Source organism: Solea senegalensis, linkage group LG4 (assembly GCF_019176455.1).
Source record: "Solea senegalensis isolate Sse05_10M linkage group LG4, IFAPA_SoseM_1, whole genome shotgun sequence".
Classification (NCBI taxonomy): domain Eukaryota; kingdom Metazoa; phylum Chordata; class Actinopteri; order Pleuronectiformes; family Soleidae; genus Solea; species Solea senegalensis.
Window position 1 is genome coordinate 25,262,297 of NC_058024.1, and position 14,996 is coordinate 25,277,292.

The 14,996-nt window shown below is 37.9% G+C and overlaps 2 protein-coding genes and 1 non-coding gene across 6 annotated transcripts in view; 1 reads left to right on the forward strand and 2 right to left on the reverse strand.

Annotated features, from left to right (window-relative positions):
* Positions 1-9,924, forward strand: part of ninj1 (ninjurin 1) — a 21,244-nt gene extending 11,320 nt beyond the window's left edge. For 2 of the 4 annotated variants that reach the window (XM_044023456.1, XM_044023454.1), the window contains exons 2-4: positions 2,575-2,727; positions 6,139-6,379; positions 8,628-9,924. In XM_044023456.1, the coding sequence (XP_043879391.1) occupies positions 2,641-2,727; positions 6,139-6,379; positions 8,628-8,770 (471 nt within the window). In that variant the 5' untranslated portion in view covers positions 2,575-2,640 and the 3' untranslated portion in view covers positions 8,771-9,924. Of the gene's footprint in view, positions 1-64; positions 100-1,165; positions 1,358-2,574; positions 2,728-6,138; positions 6,380-8,627 lie in introns of those variants that run through there. The other 2 variants (XM_044023455.1, XM_044023453.1) reach the window with 2 other exon arrangements.
* A 4-nt stretch (positions 9,925-9,928) lies between these two features.
* Positions 9,929-13,841, reverse strand: card19 (caspase recruitment domain family, member 19). Its single transcript, XM_044023452.1, has 6 exons — positions 13,721-13,841; positions 13,178-13,317; positions 12,154-12,310; positions 11,996-12,058; positions 11,840-11,905; positions 9,929-11,712 (listed from the first exon to the last, which is right to left on the reverse strand). The coding sequence occupies exons 1-6, from the start codon at positions 13,788-13,790 to the stop codon at positions 11,603-11,605; spliced, it is 606 nt and encodes a 201-aa protein (XP_043879387.1). The 5' UTR covers positions 13,791-13,841; the 3' UTR covers positions 9,929-11,602.
* LOC122768898 lies at positions 10,643-10,769 on the reverse strand. Its single transcript, XR_006360393.1, has one exon. It is a non-coding gene; the product is annotated as a U6atac minor spliceosomal RNA (small nuclear RNA).
* Positions 13,842-14,996: the final 1,155 nt, after the last annotated feature.

Genomic DNA, 14,996 nt, shown 5'->3' on the forward strand with positions numbered 1-14,996 from the left:
TCTAGTGTTTGTTTAAACTTTGTTTTGTTTTACTCTAGTTTTAGAGTCTCTAAATTCTGAGTTCACATGGGAACCTGAGCATGCTGGAACCATCCTCAGGTTCCAGCATGGCGGCGCAGCATTTCGTTGTTATGCTGCACACAGGTTTTAAATGTTTTAATTTTAATTGCTCCATTTTAGTCTAACTTTTTGATTTCTTTCTCTCTTTTCATTGTTATGTACTTTTTATCTTGTGATTGGGTTTTGTTCAAATTGTACATTTTTAATGTTTCCAAATGTAAAATGTTATTTTGTTTATATGTAAAGCACATGGAGTTCTCCTTGTGTACGAAAAGTGCTATGCAAATGAAGCTGCCGTGCCTTACCAAAGCAGAGGTTTTCTGAAAGGAGGAATCGTCTTCTTGCTTCTTACTTAAGAATCAAAAGACAGAGGATCCTAATAATTCAAGTGTGAATACATTTGCTTCATTTATCACATGTACACAGATTAGATGATGACAAGACCAAATTATGTCCCACGCCTGTGTTTGTCGTAGGCATTAAAATGACTAAATAACCTCAGTTCTTAATTATTATATAAAAGTTTTCCCCGTCAAATCAGGACTTTTGTCTTGATTCTGTATCATTTTTGGTGTTTTTATTTTTTACTAGTTTTCTGTTATCATGCAAACATGCTGGAGCCAAACATGTGTTCTATTGACACTGAAGTTCAGTTAACTTCTGACAAAAATAGAGTTTATAATATAAAATATACACATTATATTTCTCCATCCTAATTTAATTTTTTTGTATCTTCTTAGTGTTGGTCTCGAAAATGTGACGCAAGTGAAGCATGTGTGTCCCTTTTTGTACAACTCTGTGCCATTAGCACAAACATTTTAAACGCTGTCTAATTCAAAGAGAATTTTTTATTGCTTTTACTTATTTGAAGTGAGCGTATAATGGCAGGACCATATATGGGCCTCAAAAGTCTTTCTTTCCACAAAGATAAACCAGAAGAAACAGTTTTAAATTGAATAGAAGCACGGTTACCAGGGAAATGGTGAAAATAATAGGAACCAGTTAGTGGGTGGGCTCAGGGCTGGGAGTGTCAGTTTAAACTGAGACACCATGAATGTGACAATAAACTGGTGTCTGGACGACTGGCCCTCCTATTCACTGGCTCCCACTGTGTGGTCCCACATGTGTTAAAAAGTCAATACTGCATTTGGATCGAGCTTCAAGAATAATAATAACACATGTGTAGTAACTGTAGCTTGTTGGAAGAGCAAATATGATAAAAAATGATCATCTTTAATGTGGATGAATCATCTCATATTATCAAATGAGATGTTTAAACTTGGGGCTTTTCATAAAGGTAAGTATAACCTTACAATAACAACAATATTTCTCACGTTACAAGAACCAATGAATTATTACAAGCAATTTGTTTTGTTGTGCTACATCAAATTGTTGTTTGCCTGCTGGTGTTGGTTAAAAATGTCCTGACCTGCTGCTCTATCCAGTCTTCTGGGACAGATTTTCTCTCTGTTCCCAGAGTCAAAACTAAACATGCAGAGGCAGTGTTCCGTATTTTTGCTCCACACATGTGAAACAAACTGCCAGAAAACTGCAGTTCTGCTGTAGCTATTTTCCACAACCTTTTATTAAATGATATACTCTTTTTAGGCTGCAATGAACAGTTACTGTGATCAGTTATTTCTCATTAGAAATTCTCAGCTTCACTGATTTTATTTTTTTCTTTTCGTTTCCGTCTTTTGTTTTTTTGCTAGATGTTTGTTTATCTCTCTTTTCCTTTGTAATAATGGATAAGTTATTGTATTCCCATTGTATAGTTGTGCAGCCTGCCCAATACTGTTGTGCAGTTTTTATTTATTTATTTACATGATTATGTTTCTGAGTGCAGTATACTGTAACTATAACACGTGGACTATAACCCCCACAAATGCTGCAGAGCATACAACTGTATTTTATTTTATTGTATTTTATAGAATTTAACTCTCTTATTTACATTGTTTTTGTTTATTACCACCTGTTTTATACTGCCTGCAGCCTGCGCATAAATATCTAGTTTAAATTCCTATTTTAACTGTGAACAAAATGTCAAATATAATCTTGAAATATTGAAAGTATGCTTCAAATTAGCTTTAATTAACTTTATTTATTTATTTATTTATTTTGTACTTACTTAAAGCTTAATCATTCAATTTTAATTTTGAGTAGAATAGTTTAGTATTATTTCCACCTCTGCCTGAATTCCCTTGCCTGTAACGTGCAGTATCGCCCTAATACGCATGGTGGCAGCAGATAGTCACGTTGACTCCAGTCTGTTAATCATCGCCTGGGACTGCAGCCGCAGTGAAGGGAGTAACTGCAGATATTTAACATCTAACTGTGGGAAGTAGATGGTTTTGGTGTAGTTTTAAGTGAACGCATTATTAATGACAGTAGAGACCCCACTGATGCGGTGTGTACCACTTCAGTGCTCGGTCAGTGTGTGGGGAAGGACAGCCGCCCCCATGTTGGAGGGGCGGTAGTCTGGAGCTGTAACTGTCTTCTCTCCTGTCGTCACAGCACTTCACCATAAACACTCAGTGCCTGCCGCCGCCGGCGAGACCGTCCACTTTCCCCACAACGTACATGACGACTAACGGCGCCCTGAGTGACAAAATGGCCACGGACAACTTGGAGATGAACAGTGATGCTGACCGAAACGGCGAGGCGGAGGTAAGACGGCGCCGGTACCCGTTATTTAGCGACAAGAATACGGCGTTTTCTGTTCAGTCACGGTTAATAAGCTCCGCTAATACCAGCCACAGACACGCTGAGCTCAGGGTGACTTCTCACGGTCTCTCACAGGGAGAGAAAACCCTTTCCCATCATCCATTCACACACACACACACACCGTTAATATGATGGTATGTTATACAAACTGTAATGTAACTGCTTGAGCTTTAACTCACCTCTAATTTCAGCTAATGCACAGTTATGTGGTGTTTGTGTTGTGAGGAGACTCTCTCGGTCTGCTGTTACATTCTAAAGCTCGGGTTACACATGATGACAGGATTTATTCACTGACTGAGGATCATTGTGTGGGTGCAGTGAGCAATCATTTGGAGTTTACCCTCCTCCTCCTCCTCTTCCTCCTTTACCCGTGGGTCAGGTCAACCTGTGACCCGGATCGGGGCCATGGTTAGTGGGTTAAAATTCAAATGTAATGTTAAAACATTCAGGAATGTCTGTATTAACATTTAAAAACTTCATTTTTAAGTCTGTGCTCATGGAGCTCATACATACAATTCTATTGTATTATGGTTATCATAGAAATCCATCATAAAATAGATGAAATCATTTTTTTTAAACAAATTGTAATGTCTGTTTTAATGTAATTAAAAATCAGAAAAGACAGAAAAAAAAATCCTCTCTAAAACGTAAACACACAGTCTGTAATTTCAGATTCTCTCATCCATAAATAATAACTAAAGACTTGTTAGATGACATCATGGGAATGGTCTGGTCTAGGTTTGAGTTTGGGTGCAAGTAAACTACAAAATAGGTTATTAAATTAGACTTAGCATGAAATGTTAAGTTAATCATTTAAAATGACTGAACACAGCATTTTAGTGAAGAGACAAATGTATTCTAATGACAAAATAAGTTAATAAATAATCAGTTACCTGTTATCAAACACCTGGCTGGGTTATCATCTGTGTTTTCACCACAGGAACTAGGAACTAAAGAAGTAGTGGGAAGTACCACTTGTTAGTTTGTTTTTTTCTATACTACAGATCACATACCCTATCCAGAGCCCGCCTTTCGCCCCATGTCAGCTGGCAGCAGGTGGATGCTAACATTTTATACTGTTAATAGGTTAGAGCGCCAATAAAACTTAAAATAGGTAGTGATTTATAAGTAGTTATAACCAGAGTACTTAAAATGGGAGAAGTAAAATACATTTTTACATAGCAATAAATGCTGCTTAATGTAGTAATAGAAGTTATTAACCCAGATAAAAATGTCAAATCTGATACAATCCAAAAATCCGCCATGTCACATGCTTCACAATGCACAGAAAAAAATGTAAATAAAAGTCAACAAAAGCATTTTAGCTGAGTCATGTTAGGACTGTTTATTTCTTCTTTTTCTGTGTAACTATCTTTGTTATTATTAATTAATTATGTCTTTGAAATGACTTTGCACTAATGTGTTATTTACAGCTGTTTACATACTGTCTGTATCAGACTCTGTGATATCCCTATTATTAATAACAACGTATATGTATTTCATAATCGGGTATTTTTAATGATTTATTTGTTATATGGAGCAAAGAAACCAGAAACTGTTCACATTTAAGAAGGTGAAACAATCAGAAATCCTGTTTTAATCATGAAAAAAGCTTCAAACCCGTTAATCCATTATCAAAATAGTTGACGATTCATTTAGTAATTGGTTAATAATATAATCTTTTTAAAAAAGTACAGCATGTCATTTAACAGAGGATAAGAGAACGAAACACACAAAAAGGGAAACAAAACTTTATGAAGTTCACTACTCAGGGAGAACATTGAGCTTCTAAAAACTGAAAATGAAGCTGTAATAATAATAATAATAATAAAAAAGAACTGGAACTGCTGGATGTAAATGCGAGTGTTTAACCTGCTGGTCGACCACAGGTGTGCGATCTCTTCCGTTTGTGGCCTGGCAGATTTTCAGAGCAGAAGGCTGAGTGGAAGCTCGGTGTGTGATGTGGCCGACGTGGACACAAGGAGGTCTTTGTTGTGCTGCTTAAGTGACGCTCCGCCGTGATGAGACCCCGAGTACTGAACTGAACTTCACTCATAATAATAAATAGAAACAGGGGGTCTAAGCGTTGACGTCGCCCATGATGTAATATTTGGGATGTTGTGATTCAAACGACGTACCACATACTTCTATTATTGTTCTTCCAAAAAAGGGAAGGATGTTGGTTCTTGACATGACCTCTTCCTGGAAAGATTCACCACTTCACACGTGGGTCATCAGTGCTACACAAAGCCCTGCCCTCTTTAACTTTCCTCACAGCGTTATAATCCTTATTTTATTTGATGTATTTAAGAAATAATATTCAATGTTTAATAATCATTGCAATGTTTATGAGTTTTATTATAGTGTGTGCTTTCACATCTATTATGTCATACGGCAAATGTCACTTTTTCCACTGGCGTCAGTAAACCCTCTTATTCAAACAGGGACGTCCCCTTTTGAGTTTAGCCACTGGTCACTTTTACTTGACTGTTATTTATGGGCCTTATTTTTGTTTTCACAATGAGAATTCTGATCTTATCATGTGGTAAGTTTTTATTTCAGGAAGTGATTCTAAAAACCAAACTGCTTCAACACAACATGTGTCAAACATTGTTGGACTTTTTGCTCTGTTGACAAAATTCCAAGTTTGTGCCGACACACTGAAAAAATCCCCACATGTCAAAAGACAGGGACAACATACTTATTACACTGCAGTTACATATAATAGCAGCAGTAGGGATGAGAAAGTGCTGGATTTCTCTGTTTCTTCACAACCTGGAGAACAAAGTGCATAAAGTCTACGTATTGAACGTGGATCGAGCATCTCTTAGCGTAGCTTTCTCCACCATTATCCCGGCGAGTGGAACTGGCCAGGAACTGTTAACTTTAGACCACCTCAATTTGTTAATTAACCCTTTAACGCTGAGCGTACAGCAGACGGTACGTTTGCATTACCGCAATTACGCGGCGGTTTGTGCTGTCGGAAAAAAATCCCACTCATTTGTGCCATGATTTGAATTAATAATCTATTTTCCTAATTTATATAATGGACATCATGTTCCATTGAAGAAGGCCATAAACTGGCGATTCAGACCATTATTATCTTTGAAAATGAGTTATCAAGTCAGCGCTCTTTTCCCAGATCTTTCCCACACATTTCCAGTCAAAAGGCATTGTTTTTCTCCCCCTGGTGGTCACTTAATACACTCTGATTTCCTGATGAGCTTTAGTAGGCAAAGTACAGCTATATGTATATATATGCTATATTTTATATACAGTATATAAAATCAATGATTATTGACGTTGTTACCACACCTTTGAGTCATTCTCTGTCATACTGATGCTTGTGTTCAGGTGTCACTGCGAGGATGGCCGAAGAAGAAGCAAAGGGAACCCTTGAACATGAACCATTACGCCAATAAGAAGAGTGCAGCAGAAAGCATGCTGGACGTGGCTCTACTGATGGCTAATGCCTCACAGCTGAAGGCTGTGCTGCAGCAAGGGCCTGATTTCAGCTTCTACGTGCCCCTCATTACTCTCATTACCATCTCGCTCGTCCTACAAATAGTGGTGGGTGTTATGCTCATCTTCATAGGTAAGTGTGAGAGTCATTTCCTAAACACATGAGATGTAGAGGTAGTCCAGCTAATACTGACCCACCCCAAACCACCTCAAGCATTTTTCCAAGTACCCTAATCTTAGCTTTTATTAAACGCCCAACAGGAAGATTTAAATGCCTGCCAAGTCGCCTCCACTCTCAGCTGCTACTCATTTAAAGTTGCTCTCCTCGCTCCTCACGATTTCAGCAGATTTCTACTGGATTATCTAATCTAATCTGAGTCACGTATGTTGACCTACAGAGTAACTTCTGGACGTGCACTCAGGGTTGTTATTCGCCCTCTTTGCCACTTTGTTCTTTCAGGGAGCGTAATAGTAATGGGGAGGGAACCCAGCGGACCCAGCGCTGGTGTGGAACGTGGAGGCAAAATAAAAGTGCAAGCATTTTATGGGTGGTACTGGCATATTTAAAGTGATTCAAACAAATAAAAAGGAGCAGACGAGGTATAACCTGTCAAATATTAGCCCCATGATTGAAATCAAATGATTCTGAGGCAAAATAAAAACTTTACATCACAAGGTAGGAGCTGCGATCACTTTATGGCAATTGCAAATGAGCATTTTATGGGTTGTACTGACATATTTAAAGTGATTCAAACAAATAAAAAGGATCGGATGAGGTATAATCTGCCAGATTAGAGTGATTTTGAAGTAGAAAAATACATCGACTGACACTTTTAAGTCAAGTTAAAATATATATGATGTATGCTCACGTCATGATAAGTTCTTAAACTGTGACTTATCTCCAAATTTCACAGTTTTTTTCATTAGATTGCCTGTAGGTTGTGCTGAAAAAGGATATAAGACACTCTATATTGCACATTCCTATAGCCTCTGTATATACTCTATGCTTAGCCAAAATGCTCTGGGTTCTAAGGGTTAAAAGCATATATCTGCTTTGAGCTTCTTTGAACTTAATCACACACCGACACATTGAACAGATTAGTGTCGACGCTAACCCCTCCCTGTTCACAGCACTTCAGGGAAGTACATTGGCCTCTGTATACCAGAAAGGATGTAAACACTCTTACGACTAGTATTCAGCATGTTTCTATATAAAATATACTATATATATATCATCATATACATATCGTATATATATAATATATAATAATCAGAAACCTAATAGACCTAACAATAAAGCAATAACATACTTAAGAAATAAACAAATCTCTGTTGAATTCAAACATTTGTCAAATGAGTTCAGAAAATGCAGATTAAACCTATGAGCTCCATATGAATCTAACAGTATCGTAGTGTGTAGTGGTTAGATCTTGTGTTGCCTGGCGACATTCCCACGCTGCACACAGGAAGTGATTTGTTTTATGTGAAGACAGACAAGCGTGGCAACAGCAACATTGCCGCAGTCAGGCGAGTTGAAAACACGTGCTTTTGCAGAAGTGAATTCTGCTGCTCAAAAAAGCTGCTTGTTTGGCAGTTTGACGAGATAATGGTTTCCTGTCTCCGCCCCTGCGCCGATGGTGTATACACACACATGGTATGTATACAGTGAGGGGAACGGTTCGGTACGGTACGTTAGGAATAGTCTCAAAATAACCCCGCCCCCAACCGTTACATTTTTTGGGTACATTTATCACAACAGTCAGCTGACTGGGTGACAGAAAAGTGTCACTCCCTTGTGACCGTTTCATCAACACCTGCAGTCTGTTCTCATGCAGAGACGTCTTGTTGAGACAAACAGAGCAGGACAAAAAAAAAAACAAGCTGCTGGATGTCCTCGTGTGTTGTCTGTCGTGTCTCGTTAAATGACGCCGTTTCCCTCAGTCTGGTCTGATAGTATTGCTTGACGGAGCCTACTTTCAGATTGAGGATATAAATAATGTTACTTAATAATGTCTCGGTTCCCAAAAGCATTCATAAAGTTCATATCTAATCTAATCTGGTGTCCGTAAAGGTTCTCAGTCGTCCAGGTCATAGTCTGCTCTAACTACTCTAGATCACCATAGGTTGCACACTGCGGCTTTATTATTCAAATCAGTTTCTGCCAATAATCTTCCCTAAATGTCACAGTGGAAATATAATCCCAAGGTCGTGTCCTCTTGTTAGTAATGAGTAATGCTTTACACGTGCTAAAGTACAGTATGAATAAAAACTCCAGCCTTTTCAGAATAAGAGGCTCCTCCTCCTCCCTAGGTTCCTCTGGTACCAGTGACTCATGTGATGACCTCATGGAAGTTTCAAGTGTGTCTTTTCCCTTTTAACAGTGAAGTGGAACCTGAACGATGAGAGCATGCACTACAAGCTGAACATCCTGGAAAACCTGTCCACGGCGTTTGTCTTCATCATAGTTGTGGTCAACGTCTTCATCACGGCCTTTGGTGTCCAGAGACCCATCGACAGTAACTAACTCTAAGTCTTCACATCATCGTCTTACTATCGATGGACCTGCCGTTTATTTTGTATAAATGGACACCACATTAAAGGCGCATTTGCTATTCTGCAGTCGTATCTGCCAGAGACCAAACGTACTCCGAGGATCAGGTGACATTTTCTGCACTGTGTGTGTGTGTGCTTGTATTTGTTACCTCTTTATGACCTTTTTGTATAAACTCTGACCTTGTCAGGACCAGTAGTCTTCTTTTGGAGACCAAACGCTGGTGCTAATGAGGCAGAACCTAATATCCGAGGAACTAGATAAGTGTAGGGCTACGATTAGGTTAAAGTTAGAGCTAGGCATTCATTGTTTATGTAGGTCAAGGTTCGGGATAACACGAGTGAACCTGTGTGTGTGTGTGTGTTAAATGGGGTCCCGTTTGTGTCTTATCACGGCTACGAACAAATACGTTGTTTTTATTTCACATGGCAATCCTCCCTCGTCTTACCTCATATCGTGCTCAGGGTACTGATGCAAATAAAAGATTGCCTTCACTTAGGAAACTAACATATCAGGAGTAGTATTCTGTGTGTGTGTGTGTGTGTGTGTGTCGGTCAAAATCACTGTGAATGTTTCCTGAAAGAAAAAACCCAACATTTATTGTTATTAGGAAATATCACTTTGTACAAATGTGTTAGTGTTACTCTCGTCTGTGTGTACAATTTTAGAAGAAGAGTTATATATATATATACATATACATGTATATACATAGATATATAGATATATCTATGTATATACATATATAGATATATATAATCACCACAGCTTTATCCAAATGTAATTTCTGACATGGAGTAAAACAGCGGCCATTTTGGCTCAACTGCTGCTCTCGGCATTACAATGGCTTCATTATGGAGGCAGATTTACAGTAACTTACTAACTTAAACCTTACGTTTTTTGTTGTTGTTTTTAAGCTCTATGCAAAGCCTGACGTGTAATGTTTAAACTGATATTTATGCATGCAAGAATCATGTATATTGTATACTTTCTGTCTCTTTTATGATTTTTTTGATCACATTATTTTTGTATAGGACCAAAGTGTTTTTCATAGCTTTTGTTCAATGATCTTGGATTGCACACTGGATTATTTGAAATACATTTTTATAAATAAATGTACACACACGTTAGTTGTGCCTTGTTTCGTGCATATATTTCTTTTATTGTACATGGACAAAAATCTCACAAAGGATGGCACTGATGTAAATGTAAGGCATTTAACAAAATCCACAATGGACATGACACTCTCAGGCGCAGCTCGATGAGTAGATATTATTGCATTTATGTATATATAAATATGTTGATAACCACCATCAAAATTCCCTTTTTTTTAAAAAAACGCTGTAAAAAGGAGCGCCGGATAACTCAGTTGGTAGAGCTGGGTTCTATTCCCCTTTTATGCTTCACTGTCCCGTCCATTAAAGATGATATTAGGTGTTCCCGATATTACATTATATTGAAAACCTAAAGATGGACCTCCATTGCTTAGAAATACTTGGTAACAAAACTGTTTTAATGAAACAGTTTACAGACTGCAAACATTTTATTGGTTTAATTTCAGGGTACATTTTTTGCACTGCTTTGTTTCCTTAAAACAGGCGTGCACAGACACAGGCCTATGTTCATTGTGTATTCAGCAGTGTGTTACATACTATCACCGGCCAACAGGAAAAAGTTTTCCTCTTGGGCTGATTCGACAGGAAACGCAGACATGAGGAAAACTTTCAGGCAAGTTTCCTGTTGTAAAGTAGTGCACACGCTGCTGTAAATAACAGACCTGCTTTGACGGAAAGAAACAGTTAAAGTTAAATAAGTGTTAGTTTATAAATCTGACATTATTAGTATGCATAAAAAACTTGGTTAGAGATGCCACGAAGTAGGTGGCAATGCCTTAACCGTATATGTGTTGAAGGTCATGTGACCTCTTCCATCCTTGTCAAGGGGAGTGCTAACCTTCTCTCCTTTCATACAACACATCCGTAGCACCGTCACCCGTCGCTATAAATACACTCAATTATACAACTCGGTCTCTGTCATGGTGTAGTTGCTTTTTTTTGTTATCTCTTTTAAAACAGTTGCATGTTTGTGCTCACAAACACACAAACGGTTGTGTAACATTTCCAGCTTCAATATTCCACGGTTTTGACGTTTGTATTTGAATTTATTTGTGTCGTTTTATACCCACAATACATTGCGACAAAGTGGGGCGTTATCCGTTGACGTGTTCACATGGTTTAAAAGCGGACATTGAGTTCGTCTGAAAAAAATGTCACGGCGTAGACGTTAATTGCTATATTTTTTGACAAGTCATACAAAAAATAACTTAAACTTAAACTGATTTGAACAGTAGAGCGTCGAGCTCTTACTAAACCAGGAAAAAGGCACTTTGTAGCTGTAGTTCCGCTTATGTCCACAAGATGGTGGTAATGTTCAAGTAGAAAATATGTCTGCTCATATTCAAACAAAAATGAACACAGAACCCAGTGAGCCAGTAGTCACAATAAAGTGGAAAGGAAATGCACTAAAAAAAGGTTTTGTATACATCTCCACAAGTGTCAACATTTAGTAGTTTCATGACCTGACAATAATTATCTTACTATGTCGAATAATCATATTCCTGATTTAAGTGGAGTGCATTTATTCTGTTAACTTGTATAAACAGCGAAAATTGTCAATTGTGACTGAATAATATAAAAATGTATAAAATGAGCTTTGAACCCACTGAAACGTATCATGTACTGGGCTTTGGTATGATTATAATTCATCAGCGCAGTCCTGCTGAAGCACCTGGTGTGACGGCATCACTTCTTATGACATGAGGCTTTCTTCCGTGTACCAAATAAGAACCTCCTGAGCTTTCTTCTTCAGACCCAGAGCGGCCATCCCGAGAGCCCGACTGCCTCCTGCCACTTTAGCCTCTGTAGAGAGAGAAAATATACTGTTACTTTAACATTAAATTAACAGCATGAAGTGATATATATTATCTATCCAAAAATATGCACAGCACATCAACACATTTGAAATATCAATTGAGAAGCAACTTGCCACTGAAGTAATACAGTAAAGCCATTCCAACAGCAACACTGAAGCAGCCCAGAAAGAAGTGGGGACCTGGACAAAAGGTAAATATGTAACAAAGGAAATGTCAGTCATTGCTATTTTAAATCTTGGTATTGTACGTACAACACGCTCGTTCCTTACCTCTTTCATTCAGAGAGTGCTTCTGTTGGTAGACAGGTGGATGTGCAAGTGGATCAAAAGAATCTGGAGGCAGAACCGATTTCAGTGTAATTTGTTTTTAAAGCGCAACCAAATATGTATCATGAAATCTTGTCAATGAGACATTTTTGGAGACTAACCTCTGAGGCGGAGCCGCGTGGGAAGGCTGTAGTATAACTCCTCCACGTGCAAGTGCAGAGCCCTGTAGAACTCCCTGCATGCCTCCTCACCTTTCCCCTGCAGATGTGTGACCAGCTCACCCACTCGAAAACTGGTGGGCACATCCAAGTTTCGAAACTGGATAAAAATAACAGATTATAAGAGGTTATTTTCCCCCAGATGCTTGTGTGTGTGTGTGTACTGACACAAGAGCTTGAAACTTTGATGGAATATTTAAGAAATGATTTCATTTACGGTGAGTGATATATATGATTTGCATTATGACTGTTGATCGTGTGCAGTGACCTGTTACTGTGTCTTAAACTGTGAACATCTGAGGTCATATGAAACAGAAGTTTGAATTAAATTTAATTGAACTGAATGACAGTTTTCTTTTTACAATGGAACCTGGAAGGTATAACTTTAAATATGCTCGTTTAACGAAAATATAATAGTTTTTATTTAATGTCAAGCCACTTTATTCTACTACTGAGTACAGTAGAGAGGAAAGCAGGTGTTGTTGTTGTTTTTGGGTACTGTATGTTCACTTTGTATTTGATTGTTCATGATTTTTATAACAAAGAATTTAAAGAACCCTCTGAAGACTCATGTCTGCACACCGGCCTTCAGCTCTGGTTGAGCAAAGATGCTTTGGGTTTATTGCACACACACAATTCTTATTTTACTACCTTTTATTGTTTATCTCAGTGCTTATTTATTATTTGTCATTCACATTTTCTGTGCAGCACTTTGGTTGGCTGAGGTTGTTTTTAAAACGTGCCATAGAATAGATATTTACTTCAACATTATTTTGCTTTTAACTATTATTTTCCGTATGTTGTTTCTTGGTCTTAAACATATTAAGAAATAAACTTTAATTGGATATATTTCTTACTCTATTACGTATATACAGTAAGTGTCAGTATCAGTATTATATAAGAAATACTTTTGAAGTCAGTGAAAAACTGTGATGAGTCATTTCCCACTTTTTGGATGCAGACTTACTCGGGTGGCCTCCTTGTCAGTGAGGACCTGCGGGTAGATTCTGTTGAGCTGCAGGATGATTTTGTCCACCAGCTCCGTGTCCAGTCTGTAGTCAGCCCGCAGGAAGGCGCTGTCCTCCACCAGCTGCTCATAAAAACTGTCTGTCCATGTTACCAGAGGGACAAAGACACAAACACAACATTCTCATGTGTTCCTATAATGGGCTTTTCTTCACACCGTGACGACCTTCTGAGCAAAACATTTAAAATGACAGCAGGTGAATGTGATCATGTAGCGATGTTAGTGACAAAAACACCCTAAAATGTTCATTTTAACTCGTCTGTTTACAGTAAATTCAAAAGTAAGGTCTCCTTCTTCAGACATGCAGTTGGGAAACTTTCAGAAACCTCAACAGTGAAAAGCGAGACAACCGCTAAAACCTTGTGCTACTCTCTCTTGTCGAGATAAGTGGGGAAATATATCTGCTAAAGCTCAGCAGAAGTCGAACTACAATATTAAAAGCGTCGTTTCTTTTATAAATGTGTTTTAAGTAAAGCTACGAACCTCCCATTGTGGAGTCTCTTCTGTCCTTTGGTTGGACACGCCCTCTGACGTCACCCCGCTGACGGTCCATGTCACCGGAAGAAGAAATGACTCAAGCGAAAGTTAAAAATGACTTAGTTTTATTAACGTTTTATTCAAGTTTGACTGAGTTTATAGTAGAAGTTAAGCGTCCATTATACAGTTTTTTAAATTGTATTATCTACACTATATGTGTGCGATAATACTAAGCCACTGCACATTCCACAGGTAAAGGTGTAAGCTAGCTCGTAAGCTAGGTGTAAGTATGTTTTATATTTATTTCTTATATTTTCATATGCTTATGTTATTTTGTCATTGTATTCAAATGTGTACTTGTTTGGCTGCTGTTACAAGTGAGTTTTCTCGGTGTGGGACGAAGTGTAATTTAATGAATTAAATCTAATGGTTATGTAAATCCATGAAAAACACGTGTCTCTTGTAACTCAGTGTACATATATTAAGGTACTATCCCTGTTACCGTGTGCAATTTAATGTTTGTATGCATTGAAAACATGCTCAGTTGCTGAATAATACTATATTTAGAAAGTTTTTTTTTTTTTTTAATGACGAAACCTATACATCTACTACAGAACGACGCTGAAGTTAGCATCCGATTCGGAAATTTACCGAATGTGCAGTCCGACTGTTTGTCCACTTCTTTTGGGACACTTCTTCATGTGAAAACATTTTAGACGTTTTGGGTATGACATTAACTTTGCTTGACACTCACTATTGTATTTGTGGAACTTATTTTATTTGTGAAGATGCTACTAAAGGGGAGATTTCCGCGTTTTTGTTACATACCTAGACCTCATTAGACCAGGTCCTGATCAAAAACTACTATAACTTAGACTTCTCAAATTTGGACTAGACTAGCCTACAGACCCCGAAGATTCATAAAAACACAGTCTCCAATTTGTGAAACCTTTTAATCTATTTGTGAAAATGCAATAAAGGATAATCCAGTCTAGTTATTGTATTTTCACAAATAGAATAAAGGTTTCACAAATCAGAGACTGTGTTTTTATGAATCCTCGGGGTCTGTAGGTTAATCCAGTCCAGATTTGAGAAGTCTAGGTATAGTGGATTTGATCAGGACCTGGTCTAATGAGGTCTAGTTATGAGACAAAAACGGTGAAATCTCCCCTTTAGCATTTTCACAAATAAAATAAAAGTTTCACAAATACAATAGTGGGTGTCAAGCAAAGTTAATCTCATACCCAAAACATCTAAAATGTTTTCACATGAAGAAGTGTCC

Bases quoted from the DNA above. Each gene is read 5' to 3' on its own strand.
- card19 (XM_044023452.1), bottom strand. From the start codon at position 13,790: ATGGACCGTCAGCGGGGTGACGTCAGAGGGCGTGTCCAACCAAAGGAC. The intron at 13,318-13,720 runs GTTCGTAGCTTT...TAACATGGACAG, and splicing joins AAGAGACTCCACAATGGGAG to ACAGTTTTTATGAGCAGCTG. The intron at 12,059-12,153 runs GTTAGTCTCCAA...TTCTGCCTCCAG, and splicing joins CACGCGGCTCCGCCTCAGAG to ATTCTTTTGATCCACTTGCA.